General features: G+C 43.3%; 1 protein-coding gene across 1 annotated transcript; it reads left to right on the top strand.

The window, feature by feature from the left end:
* The first annotated feature begins 4,859 nt into the window (after positions 1–4,859).
* On the top strand, positions 4,860–6,492 carry LOC140588760 (E3 ubiquitin/ISG15 ligase TRIM25-like). The gene is made up of 2 exons (XM_072710741.1): positions 4,860–5,631; positions 6,362–6,492. The coding sequence occupies exons 1-2, from the start codon at positions 5,041–5,043 to the stop codon at positions 6,482–6,484; spliced, it is 714 nt and encodes a 237-aa protein (XP_072566842.1). The 5' UTR covers positions 4,860–5,040; the 3' UTR covers positions 6,485–6,492.
* The last annotated feature ends 6,196 nt before the right edge of the window (positions 6,493–12,688 follow it).

The following is a 12,688-nucleotide window of genomic DNA, read 5'->3' as shown; positions in this document are numbered from 1 at the left end:
GGGCCGGCAGGGAAAGTCAAAGTCCCAGTTCACATTTTCCCAGTCTTAACATTAGAGACACAAAGCGGGGGGAAGGGAGGTGATTACAGATGGCAGGATGAACAGTGGGACGGCAACAGGGCATAAAGGGAAGGCATCACAGGCAGAAGGGCATACAGGCATGGTTCGAATTACGGGGGGTACTGTACCCCCCGATCAAGACCCAGACCCCCCCAAAGAGAGAAAAATAGCAGTTTGGGGGGGTACTACCATTTTTCATTTGTTGTTAAAAAAAAAAAAAAAAAAGATAGCCTCACCTTGTAGGAAAATGTTATGTAAAACGATTTCAAACACCCCTAATGTGGACCGTACCATTTTAACCACCTCGGCGCTAAAGCAAGTTAGTCAGTCGGTTGCGTCATTCATTCTAATTGAGTGGCCTGTTCGTTGTGTTCGTTGTGCATTGGTATCTATAAGTAGCCTGTTGAAAATGTTTTATTTTACAACCTTAATTTATTCATTTAAGTGGTTCATCTACTAATGCAAGCTGACGTCTTTATAAGTTGAATTACTTACCATTGTCCTTCTGAGGCCGGTACAGTAAACGTTAGTTACGTTAACTAGCAAGATAAGTTAAGTTCTCTATTTAAACCTTATTTGGTGAGGTAAAATCGATCATGGTCATTTTCCAAGGAGATAAACTTTTCATTCTCATTTTATCATGAATAAAGTGTGCCTTTCTGAAATTAGCCTGTGTTTGTTTGTTATTAGGTTAATGTTAATGCATAAGAAGATCTAACGTTCTGCTCTGAAAAAAACATTACTATCAGTGAAACCTATAGGGGCAACGTAAAAAACAACTAGCTAGCTAATAATAAGCCCTATTATTTGAATTTTAGTGGTATTGATTCTGCATTCCACAATTTCATATTTATGGACATTTTTAGAAGCTTCATCTGATAGCCCAGATACTGCTTTGTTAAACATATATTAGATTATTAACATTATATGTTAAACATAATATATATATATATATATATATATATATATATATATATATATATATATATATATTTATATTCCCCCCACATCTGGGAGGGCGGCGCCCGAGCGACCCCTATGGGCCAGTCGCCACTGTGGTCATAGAAGTGTTATGAAAGCAGTACCCCCCAATTATGGAGGGGTAATTCGCACTCTGCATACAGGGAAGGCATCACAGACAGAAGGGCGTACAGGGAAGGCATCACAGACAGAAGGGTGTACAGGGAAGGCATCACAGGCAGAAGGGCGTACAGGGAAGGCATCACAGGTAGAAGGGCGTACAGGGAAGGCATCACAGGCAGAAGGGCGTACAGGGAAGGCATCACAGGCAGAAGGGCGTACAGGGAAGGCATCACAGGCAGAAGGGCGTACAGGGAAGGCATCACAGGCAGAAGGGCGTACAGGGAAGGCATCACAGGCAGAAGGGCGTACAGGGAAGGCATCACAGGCAGAAGGGCGTACAGGGAAGGCATCACAGGCAGAAGGGCGTACAGGGAAGGCATCACAGGCAGAAGGGCGTACAGGGAAGGCATCACAGGCAGAAGGGCGTACAGGGAAGGCATCACAGGCAGAAGGGCGTACAGGGAAGGCATCACAGGCAGAAGGGCGTACAGGGAAGGCATCACAGGCAGAAGGGCGTACAGGGAAGGCATCACAGGCTGAAGGGCGTACAGGGAAGGCATCACAGGCTGAAGGGCTTACAGGGAAGGCATCACTGGCAGAAGGGCGTACAGGGAAGGCATTACAGGCCAGAAGGGCATCGCAGGCAGTGGGGTAGGCAGGATATCTTGAAAATTTCATTGACGCAGTGACTGACTACTCTGGAAACAGTATGCTACATAAAGTGCAATTAAAAAAACAAATCACAAACGGTCTATTCCAAATAATTTCCAAGTAACATAAATATAGAACCATACCTACCAATGAACCCACAAACTTCTTAAATCCTAAATCTTAAATAATGCGACAACATTCACTCCTTCTGCCTACTAAAAAACTGCTTATCCAGCATGTTAGTCTCCAGGGGGTGTCTGCTACATTAGGCCCCTCCTATGCAGGCGAACAATAACTAATGGAGGATGCTGATTGGATGGAGGTCCATTGGAAGTCCAGCGGGTTTCCTACATAGAGGTTCCTGTAGTCAGAAGAGAGCGTCTGCTAATAATAATTTAAAAAACTAATTATGTGAATACCTTACATTTATTATTGTCTTTTTTTAATGCTTTCTTTTGTCTTACAGTGGGCGTCAGTGGAAAAGGCTTAATGTGAGATAAAGTGCATATTCCTAATATTTTGGATTTGAAAGAAAAGTTTTTATGACCAGATATGTCTGTGAGAAATTTGGTGATCATTGGTCGCTGTTTTGGTACATTAAACCACATTAAGCCTTTTTTTTATAATGGACGTCAAAGGAGAAGAAAACATTTAATGTAAGATAAAGTCCATATTCCTAGCATTTCGGTTTAGGTTTGTTGTCAGGTTAAAGTCTTTATGACCAGATATGTCTGTGAGAAATTTGGTGATCATTGGTTGCTGTTTTGGTACATTAAACCACATTAAGCCTTTTCCTTATAATGGACGTCAAAGGAGAAGAAAACATTTAACGTAAGATAAAGTCCATATTCCTAGCATTTCGGTTTAGGTTTGTTGTCAAGTTAAAGTCTTTATGACCAGATATGTCTGTGGGAAATTTGGTGATTATTGGTCGCTGTGTTGATACATTAAACCACATTAAGCTTTTTCACATTAAGCGTTTTAGAATGCCGCCCGCCAAAAAGAGTTTTTTTCCAGTTAGAAGAGGATAACTTAGAGACAAGGTTTTGAAAGTGGAAGATAAAGTTCAGGGTTAAGTTTCTGTCAATGATGCATTAACTGTAGGTGTCTGTGTGTCTTAAGGACTTTTCATACCAATAGCAACATGAAAAACACTACAGGAATTTATGATATATATGCAAATATGATGAATCAAAACCATTCATCCTATTGGGTTATCGGGAGTCCAGAGCCAATTCAACAGCCAGGATGGGGCACACAGGATCACAGGGAACAATCACACACCATTCACACCTACAGGCAATTTAGTAACCCCAATTAGCCTCTTTGGACTGTGGGGGGAAACCAGAGTACCCATGATGACATGGGGAGAACATGCAAACTCCACACACATGGAACCCAGACAGAGACTCAAACCCAGGTCCCAGAGGTGTGAGACAACACTGCTAACCACTGCACCACCATGCTACCCACCATTTTGTTTTATCTAAAATGAAGGAGGGGTCTTTAGAGGGGAGCTTTAATTGTCATAAACAGCAATACAGATATAAATAATAAAACTAAAACCATTTTTTAAAGAAAATATTTAAAGAATATTGTTTGTATACTTCAACTTTTGGTTCTTTGTGCGTTTTTTGTTTTGTTTTTATATCGTTAATATGTAATGGTATTTCATCATAAATTATGGGTTAGGGTCCCAGGCAAACGACAAATCTTCCTTTTGGGTCCCCAGGCGAAAAGGTTTGGGAAACCCTGGTTTAGAGTTCAATCTATTGGTTTGAGTGTGGATTAAGAACCAAGTGTTATTTTTTTATTATTATTATTTTCTTTTCGATTATGTTTTTGGTTATAAATGTTCATTAAAATAATTACAAATACTTAAATGTAATATTGGTTTATGGTTTTCATAAACACATTATTGAATAACAAATATTAACAGTTTAATATTCAAAAATTAGAAGTGAAGTAAAAACAAAAACTGGATTGTACACCTATTTCCACTTTTATTCAAATAAAAATACAAATAATTTTGCTGCCTTAGCAAATAGAGATGCAAATACAATTATTGGGCTCTGTGCACGTCCTTATTTGGTAGCGCAGGCTAAATGCATATAGGCTTACATGAAAAGGACAATTTATATGTAAAATACCACGACACAATGCGATCAAATCCCGGCCCAAATAAGTGAAATATGTACAGGTACAGAAACACAGTGAAATACGCAGCATTCACTGGAATACCTACAGTGCAGTGAAGTCCAGCACTCATATGGAGGGCAGTGGCACACAGTGCAGCTCCTCCAGGACATGCTGTGTTATTTCTTTGCATGTTTCTGAAGATTTAATGTCCAGATGATTTAATGTCCAAATGCGCACCGTGACCCAAAAGCTTCAACACTGTAGGACAGATTCCATACAAACTGCACCTCCTGTCTCGACTTATTATTATTGGTGGCAACAAGTAAATGAGAAACAGCGCCTCCAGGTGACGGGAGAGTGTACTGCTTGCAGGTGCACACAGGTGGTGCCTTCCTGAAACCATGTGCACTGTCAGACAGCACTGTGACTTGGTAGGTGGTGCTGTAGCCACACCTGGAGGCTTGTGGGTCTGGTTCCCACTCCTGGTTCTGCATGTACAGCTTGCATGTTCTCCACGTGTTCCTGTGAGTTTCCTCAGGTTTCCTCCCACAGTCCAAGATCATGCAGTTTGGTGAATTAGTATCTAAATTGTCCTCAGCATGTGAGTGAGTGTTTGGCCCAGTGATGGACTGGCTTCCCATCCAGGGTGTCCATGCCCTGTGCCCATTGATGGACTGGCATCCCATCCAGGGTGCCCTGTGCTTCCTATAATGTGCTGTCCCATAACTGTATACTTCATAAGGGGATTATTGAAATTTGTTGGATATTTTATCCAGTATTTTATCATTCTTTTTCTGGGCTTAACTGAAGCTGGTCTTGCTACTTTAGGTGTGTAGTTGATATTTTAAGTTAGTAGTACCTAAAATAAATTTACATAGTTACATCCTGGGAAGCTTTCTGATGGAAAATTAATAGTCATTCTGAACCTGGTCACCTGACTCTCCTTCCTAAGACACGAAGGTGGAGTTTGATCTAACTGCTCTTCTCAGTCTGGCCTCAGTCTAAAACCACACCTACTGCAGCCTGAGAAGCAGGAAGCTCCTCCCACTCTCACACACAGAAAACTGAGAGAAAACTAAACTGAATCCTATCAGTGTTCGTGGTAAAATGGCAGAAGCCAGTATCACAGGGAATCAGAACCAGTTAAGCTGTTCGATCTGTCTGGATCTACTGAAGGATCCGGTGACTATTCCCTGTAGTCACAGTTACTGTATGAGATGCATTAAGAGCTATTGGGATCAGGAGGATCATCTTGAAGTTTACAGCTGCCCCCAGTGCAGAGAGACCTTCACACCCAGACCTGTTCTGGGCAGAAACAACATCCTGGCTGAAGTGGTGAGGAATCTGAAGAAGACTGGACTACAAGCAGCTACTCCTGCTGACCATTATGCTGGACCTGGAGATGTGGAGTGTGATTTCTGTACTGGGAGAAAATGCAGAGCATTCAAGTTCTGCCTGGTGTGTCTGGCCTCTTACTGTGAAACTCACCTCCAGCCTCACTATGAGTCTCCAGCTTTTCAGAAGCACAAGCTGGCTGATCCTACTGGAAATCTGCCCGACAAGGTCTGTTCCCTCCATGACAAACCCCTGGAGAGCTACTGCCATACCGACAAGCAGTGCATCTGTTATTCCTGTAAGACATTTGAACACAGAGACCATGATACAATCGCAGCTGCTGCAGAAAGGGCGGAGATACAGGTCAGGCCAGAAACTCTCTAATATAAATTATGAATTTTATTAAGTTATAACTTTTTTGTCTTGACTCGTGAGCATTTCTGCTTTAAAGATGCAGAGATCAAGTCTGGTTTGGTAAAGAAATGTGTTACTGAATATATCCTATAACTGATTAAAGAGAAATTTTAGCACCTTAACTTATATCAGAGTCTGCGTTCTAACTGGGGCAAACCTGGGTCATGATGTTACTATAAAGTATAAAAAGTTCAAATTTTCTACCGAAAACTCCATCAAACAGTGAATCCTGTGGCTCCAGTTGAATGCATGCAGCAAGTAAACAGGGTGAGGAGGATCACTTATTATCTGGCTGAGCATCTGAATGGCTGAGATGTGTGAGCTAAGAGGTTTTAAATATGATGCGATTGTTAGCGTCAAACATGGTGCTTCCAGCATCTCAGAAATCGCCACCATCCTGGGATTTTCACACACTACAGTGTGTAGAGTTTACTGAGGATGGTGCAGTAAACATAAAACAGCCAGACTGTGGCAGGTCTGTGAGAGAAGACACCTTGTTAATGAGAGAGGGCAGAGGAGAATCTCCTAACCATTTATCCCAGTCAGGGTCATGGGGACCTGGAGCCTTACCCAGGCAGCATAGGGCACAAGGTTGGGGTCCATCCTGCAGTGGATGATTAAAGAATATGATCACCTTCAATAAAACAAACTCATTTCATCATCTTTTTGCTACATGTAGAAAGATATGGGTGAAACCCAGATGGAATTTCAGCAGAGAATTGAAGTGAAAGAGAAGGAGCTGCAGGAGCTGAGAGAGGCTGTGGCCTCAATCACAGTGAGTATGAACCTGAGGAGAAGATAACAGCTGGTATTGGTATTAGTACCCAGGACCAGAGCAGAATTCTTACAATGTGAGTCTGTTCACACACACGCTTCTCTCTCCCTGTATGAGGTGGAGTGTGTTTTATTGTGTTTCGTTTTCTTCTGCTAGTGGAGCTTCTCTTTCTCTCTCCCGCTGCCTCCTGGCCTTTCACATGTATGTCAGGAGCCTTTGAATCTGTTTATTTATATATTTCAAAATCTATATTTCATACCCAAAAAAGGGTGCACTCTTACTCTCACTCTTACTCTCACTCTTACACTCTTAAAAGAGCTACTTCCACACCACTAAAGACACACAGCTTGTGACAGGGCACTCAGGCTGTCACTCAGTACAAGCCTGCGCCAAGCGGCAGTGACGGGGATGTCACACTGCCTGAGGAACTGAATAAGTTCTACACACGGTCTGATGCGCTGAACAAAGAGCCTGTGAGGAAAGCCAGGCCTCCCACCACCGACCAGGTTATCTGTCTGCCTACAGCTGATGTGAAGAGAACTTTGACCAAAGTCAACCCACAGAAGACTGCTAGACCAGACAATATTCCTGTTCGCGTGCTCTGAGACTGTCCCGATCAGCTGGCCGAGGTCTTCACAGACATCTTCAACACATCACTGAGCCTGATGATCATCCCAATGTGCTTCAAGTCCACCACCATCATCCCAGTGCCAAAGAAATCTTCAGCGACCTGCCTGAACGACTACCACCCTGTCACACTAACCTCCGTCATCATGAATTGCTTTGAGAGACTCGTCATTAAAAACAGCCTCACCCGCTCACTGGACCTGCTACAGTTTGCATATCGATCAAACAGGTCAACTGAAGATGCCATATCCTCTGCCCTTCACCTCTCCCTATCTCACCTGGAGAAGAGAGACACTTATGTTAGAATGCTGTTCATAGACTTCAGCTCAGCATTCGACACCATCATCCCCCAAAGGCTCAGCAGGAAACTGAACGAGCTGGGACTGAGCACCTCTCTGTGTAACTGGATCCTGGACTTTCTGTCAGAGAGGCCTCAGTCCGTCCGTATCGGCGACAAAATTTTCAGCACCATCAGACTGAGCACAGGCGTGCCACAGGGGTGTGTTCTCAGTGCACTACTGTTCACTCTGCTGACCCACAACTGCACTGCCACGCACAGCTCAAACCACATCATCAAGTTCGCTGATGACACGACTGTGGTGGGGCTCATCAGCCACAACGAGTCAGTGTACAAAGATGAGGTTCAGCGGTTGGGTGTCTGGTGCAGTGAGAACAACCTGTCACTGAATGTGGACAAGACAAAGGAAATTATTGTCGACTTCAGGAAGACTCACCCTACCGACATGCCAGTCAGTATCAACGGCTCCACAGTAGAGACAGTGAAGAACACCACATTTCTGGGAATTCACATCTCAGATGACCTCACCTGGACCACCAACACCACCTCCATCATCAAAAAGGCTCAGCAGCGTCTTCACTTCCTGAGACGATTGAGGCGGGCCAACCTCCCTCCTCCCATCCTCTCCGTGTTCTACAGAGGCAGCATAGAGAGCGTCCTGACCAGCTGCATTTCCGTCTGGTTCGGCAGTGCCAGTGCTGCTGACCAGAAGAGCCTGCAGCGGATCGTTAAAGCCGCTGGTAACATCATCGGGGCGTCTCTCCCCTCACTGCAGGAGATCTTCCACAAGCGCTGCATCAGAAAGGCCTCCCGCATCGTGCTGGACTCCTCCCCCCCCCCACACGGACTCTCTGCACTACTCCCATCTGGCAGACGCTACCGCAGCATCAAAGCCCGATCGACCAGACTGCGAGAGCTTCTTCCCACAAGCCGTCAGACTCCTCATCGTGCTGCCTGCCCTCCCACCCCCACCCACACACACACCTGAACTGTGAACCGTGACTTTACTGTGACTTTACACATCTGCACTTTACACATCACTGTTTAAAATGCACATGCTGCTACATGCACAAAATCAACTGTGCAAAACTGCATTTAAAAAAAAATACTGTCCTTGTATCATGTTGCTACTAATCATTTGCACACAAAATTACATTCCCAGTATTGAAATATGTTTCTCTGCTGTTGCAATACTTGCACATATTCTGAATACCTCCTTAACTAATTGCACAATTTCCACGCTAGCTTAGAGTTTATATTTATATTTATAGTTTATATATTTATTCTCTGTGCCTATTTGTACTTTGTAAGAACTGGAGCTGCGTCGTCTCGTCTCACTGTATACATGTATATAGCTGAGATGACAATAAAGTTCACTTTGACTTTGACTTAATATAAGGAGTGAATAAAGCCCAATTCCTACTGTTACAGTCTGCAGACAGTGACAATGACTTTAGTGCATCGGTATGTGTTGACTGCACATTGCAGCGAATTGTTAGCCTGCTGGTCTGCTGGAATATCATTGCTGTACTCATGGACCAGTTACAACAGTCTGCGCACACAGACAAACGTAATATGTGTGTAGAAGTCTGTGCACAGTATGAAATAGACTTAAAACCAAACCATCTGTTCTCCTCCATCAGACTCCTGTCGGCTCGTTCTGGACTCCAACACAGCAAACAGACACCTCCAACTGTCTGAGGGCAACAGAGTGGTGACATGGAAGAGAGAGACAGAGTCATATCCTGATCACTGGGAGAGTTTTGATTCACTGTGTACAGAGGGTCTGACTGGGTGCTGCTACTGGGAGGTTGAGTGGAGCGGGCATTTGATTGGTGTAGCCGTCACATATAAAGGGATCAGCAGGATAGGATGGAGTAATGACAGTGGGCTTGGAAGCAATAACAAGTCCTGGTGTTTGTACTGTGATCCCTCTAGTTACACACTCTGGCACAATAATGATGACACTATTATATTTGCCCCCGCTCTTCTGAGATAGGAGTGAACCTGGATCACGGGACAGGAACGCTGTCCTTCTATGGCAGCTTGAGTAATATCATTCAGCCATGACATCGATTTTGGCTTAGAAGGACAAACTTTAAGAGAGGCAATGACAATCTAAAATATCCTGGCAAGTGCAATACAAAAGTGAAGTTAGCTCCTCTGTATCGGTACAGTGAATATTCTCTAAACACGGTCCAACAGCATCATTAAACGCAGTTACAAATTTTGTAGCAGTAGAAGGCTTCATCTGTCAGAAACACTGGGAGCCCACACAAGTTAGGGGCATCACACGGAAGATAACTTTCCATCAGAATGGTGGAATGATCAGAGAAATCAGCCTCACAAACTGCCATATTATAAACAGACAGGCCATATGATGGTACAAGGTCTAAAGTATGGCCATGATCTTCAGTAGGACCTATTACAGACCTATTACAGGTCAGAAGATTCAGTAAGATTCAGGAAGTCTTTAACTAGCGGCTTAGGCGAGCAGCAAATATGTATGTTAAAATCACCCACAATCAAAACCCGGTCATATTTTGGCATAAAATAAGTCAGAAAGTTAGAGAAGTCACTAATAAAGTCCTTCTTATATATATTTTGGTGGCCGGTAAATCAAATGAATAAATACTAGATTTAGGCGGCCCAGTTCAAACATAATCACCTCAAAATTGTAAAACTGCTGATAACTGTTTACAAATAAAAGTTCTCTTTAAAAACTATAGCTACCTCTCCTCCTTAACCAGTATATCTCAATGAGCTAAAAGATCGGAAAAGGCACTTGATTGAAGTCTGAATGCGGCGTAGATGATTGGGTACTCCTAGTAAAACAGAGGAAGGTCACCGTGTCTGCTGTTAATGTTTATAATCCGGCATTTTGTAGCAGAACGAATATCAAATAGAGCTTGGCGATCATATACCAGTAAGGAGCAAACATTTCCAGCAAAAAGCAACAAAAAACAAAAAAACACCAACATGAGCTAATCATGGAAGACGGCCGGCCACACACACTGGCACCATCTTAGGAATGAGATGTCTTATCTTGTCTAAAACTGGAGAAAATTTGCCATTTACTTAATGCTGAAGGAGTGGACTGAGTTGCTGAGTCAGTAGGTGAATGACAGATGCTCATGTTCATCCACTCACTCACCAGCTCATTCAGAACGAGAATGAGACCCAAGGGAGTGACCAAGGCTGTCGGTGGTCCGTTCACTATAGGCATATATAGTCCCACACTGTCAAAAAAGAGGGAAAGTTCTGGTTCAGTTTTGTTCCCCAAGGTGCAAATTTAATGTTCCCTCTCTCAGACTCCATTTCTGTACCTTAAATTAGACTAAAGGGCACTTTTACCTACAGCTAGGATACAATTGACAGACCCTTGAGGGAACAGCCCGTACAGATTGGTACTTTTTATTCTGACAGTGCAGGTGTAGTTTCCAGCCAGTCACATGCTGACTTACAGCAGGTCCTTACATGCCTCACTGGCTCTCACTGGCCATAGTCAAGGAGGGAAGCAGCTTTACATTTCTGAGGACAAACAGAAGAAGGAAAACAACAAATCTGTGCAGAGACGTGAACGTGAGTGTGTAGCTGCTGTAAGGGACTCGTTCACTGTGAACAAATCGGCCGCAAACTTTACACCATAAATGGAGGATACCTGTATCAATAATTAATGATGGATTGATGACTTTGTAATGTGGGCATGTGCGTGGGGTGTGTGTGTGTGTGGTGGGGGGGGGGGGGGGGGGGTTGGGGGGGGGGGGGAGGGGAGCACTGGGGGTGCCAAATGATAACTGACAATCACTTAAACGCCCCCATCCTAAGCAGGGAGATTTACCAGCCAGCAGAATTTATCGAGGAGACCTTCCCCCGCCCCGACCGGCAATTTAGTGGTCTGATGCCCACCCAAGGGATCCCTCAACTTGGTATGCAACGGTTATGTTTATATAGGTTATGTTTGTTTGTGTCCTTAGACAATCTTAGTGTTTTGTCTGCCTCCCTTATAACCGTGTTTTACAGAGTATCACCTATTTTACCTTCTCACTCAAACCATTATATAAATATGGATAAATATATATGTATAGCTACCCCTGCATACATGCTCTCATGGTTTCCCAGAGGAATAGTGAAAGTTAAATAATGTAACCAGATATCTCAGTGGGTCTCCTAACTATCAGAGGTTTTTTCAGTCTTTGCTTAACAACCCCCCCTTTTTACATTCCTCTGTTGGCCCTTATCTGATCTTTGTCATCTGACCTTTTTGACTCACAGGGATTCCGCAATTGAGTTTGAAGGAATCAACCATTCAGCATAACAATTAGTTGATAATCATCATTAAATAATAATTTATTAAAATGTAATTAATTTCCCTATATATTGGTGGACATTAAAATTTACTTGAGCTAATTTTTCCTACACCCGAGAATTTACAATGAGTAAATGGGAGTGCTGATGAAATTTGTATCATACGACAGACATGAAAATGGAAGAATACAAACATTACAGGGGGTGAAGAACAAGGGTCATTTTCACACGTGGGGCCCCCCAGCCTGCCGCTGCCTGAGGAGCTGGGGATCGTCGCCCCCCCTGCAATCTGCTGCCCAGGATAGCAATCCTCTCCTGCATCCTCATTTCTCCACCTTGCGATGCTCAGGGAGAATCATCAGCTTCCCCTGTTTTCCCTCCTTTTTCTGAGCCAGGGGAGTTTGTTCTTTGATATCTCCTAAATGGTGGCGTCCTCACTCTGCTCAAAGTGCTCCATGCGGATTGGACTCTTATCCAAAAAAGACTGTGGCCATTTTGAACACACTTCCACCAAACGAGATTCACATTCCAAAAACAAAGTGAAATAAAGTGGCCTAAAAATTGTCTGACCACACTCACCCCTTCTGACATTTACCCCCCAAAGTGAAATCTGCCCCCACTCTCAGACTAGACACAGCCCCTCCCTAAACTTAAAGACCAGAATAAACATATTCACAATTCAATATTAATATCAAAATTAATCAAGCCTATATTATCAAATACTTTGAAATAAATTATTGAATGCCATTTAAATGTTTACTTATTATTTCTTTGAGGATGACAAGAAATATCTTTGCAGGGTCAGTGAAAAGTTTGGAAACAAAACAAATTATTATTTAGATGCTTATTGTAGCAGTGATGTAACTGATATCATTTTGCAAGAGGCCAATAGCTCATCACCAGAGGAAGAAGAGGGACGTCAGAGTAAGAATCCACCTTTCCATTGCGTTCAGGGGTATATCTGTATTGCTGCAATGCCACTGTGAGTGTTTTGTGGG

This window comes from Paramormyrops kingsleyae, chromosome 4, assembly GCF_048594095.1.
Source record: "Paramormyrops kingsleyae isolate MSU_618 chromosome 4, PKINGS_0.4, whole genome shotgun sequence".
Lineage (NCBI taxonomy): Eukaryota > Metazoa > Chordata > Actinopteri > Osteoglossiformes > Mormyridae > Paramormyrops > Paramormyrops kingsleyae.
This window is presented reverse-complemented; position numbering and strand designations above follow the sequence as displayed.

Bases quoted from the DNA above. Each gene is read 5' to 3' on its own strand.
- LOC140588760 (XM_072710741.1), top strand. From the start codon at position 5,041: ATGGCAGAAGCCAGTATCACAGGGAATCAGAACCAGTTAAGCTGTTCG. The intron at 5,632-6,361 runs GTCAGGCCAGAA...TGCTACATGTAG, and splicing joins CAGAAAGGGCGGAGATACAG to AAAGATATGGGTGAAACCCA.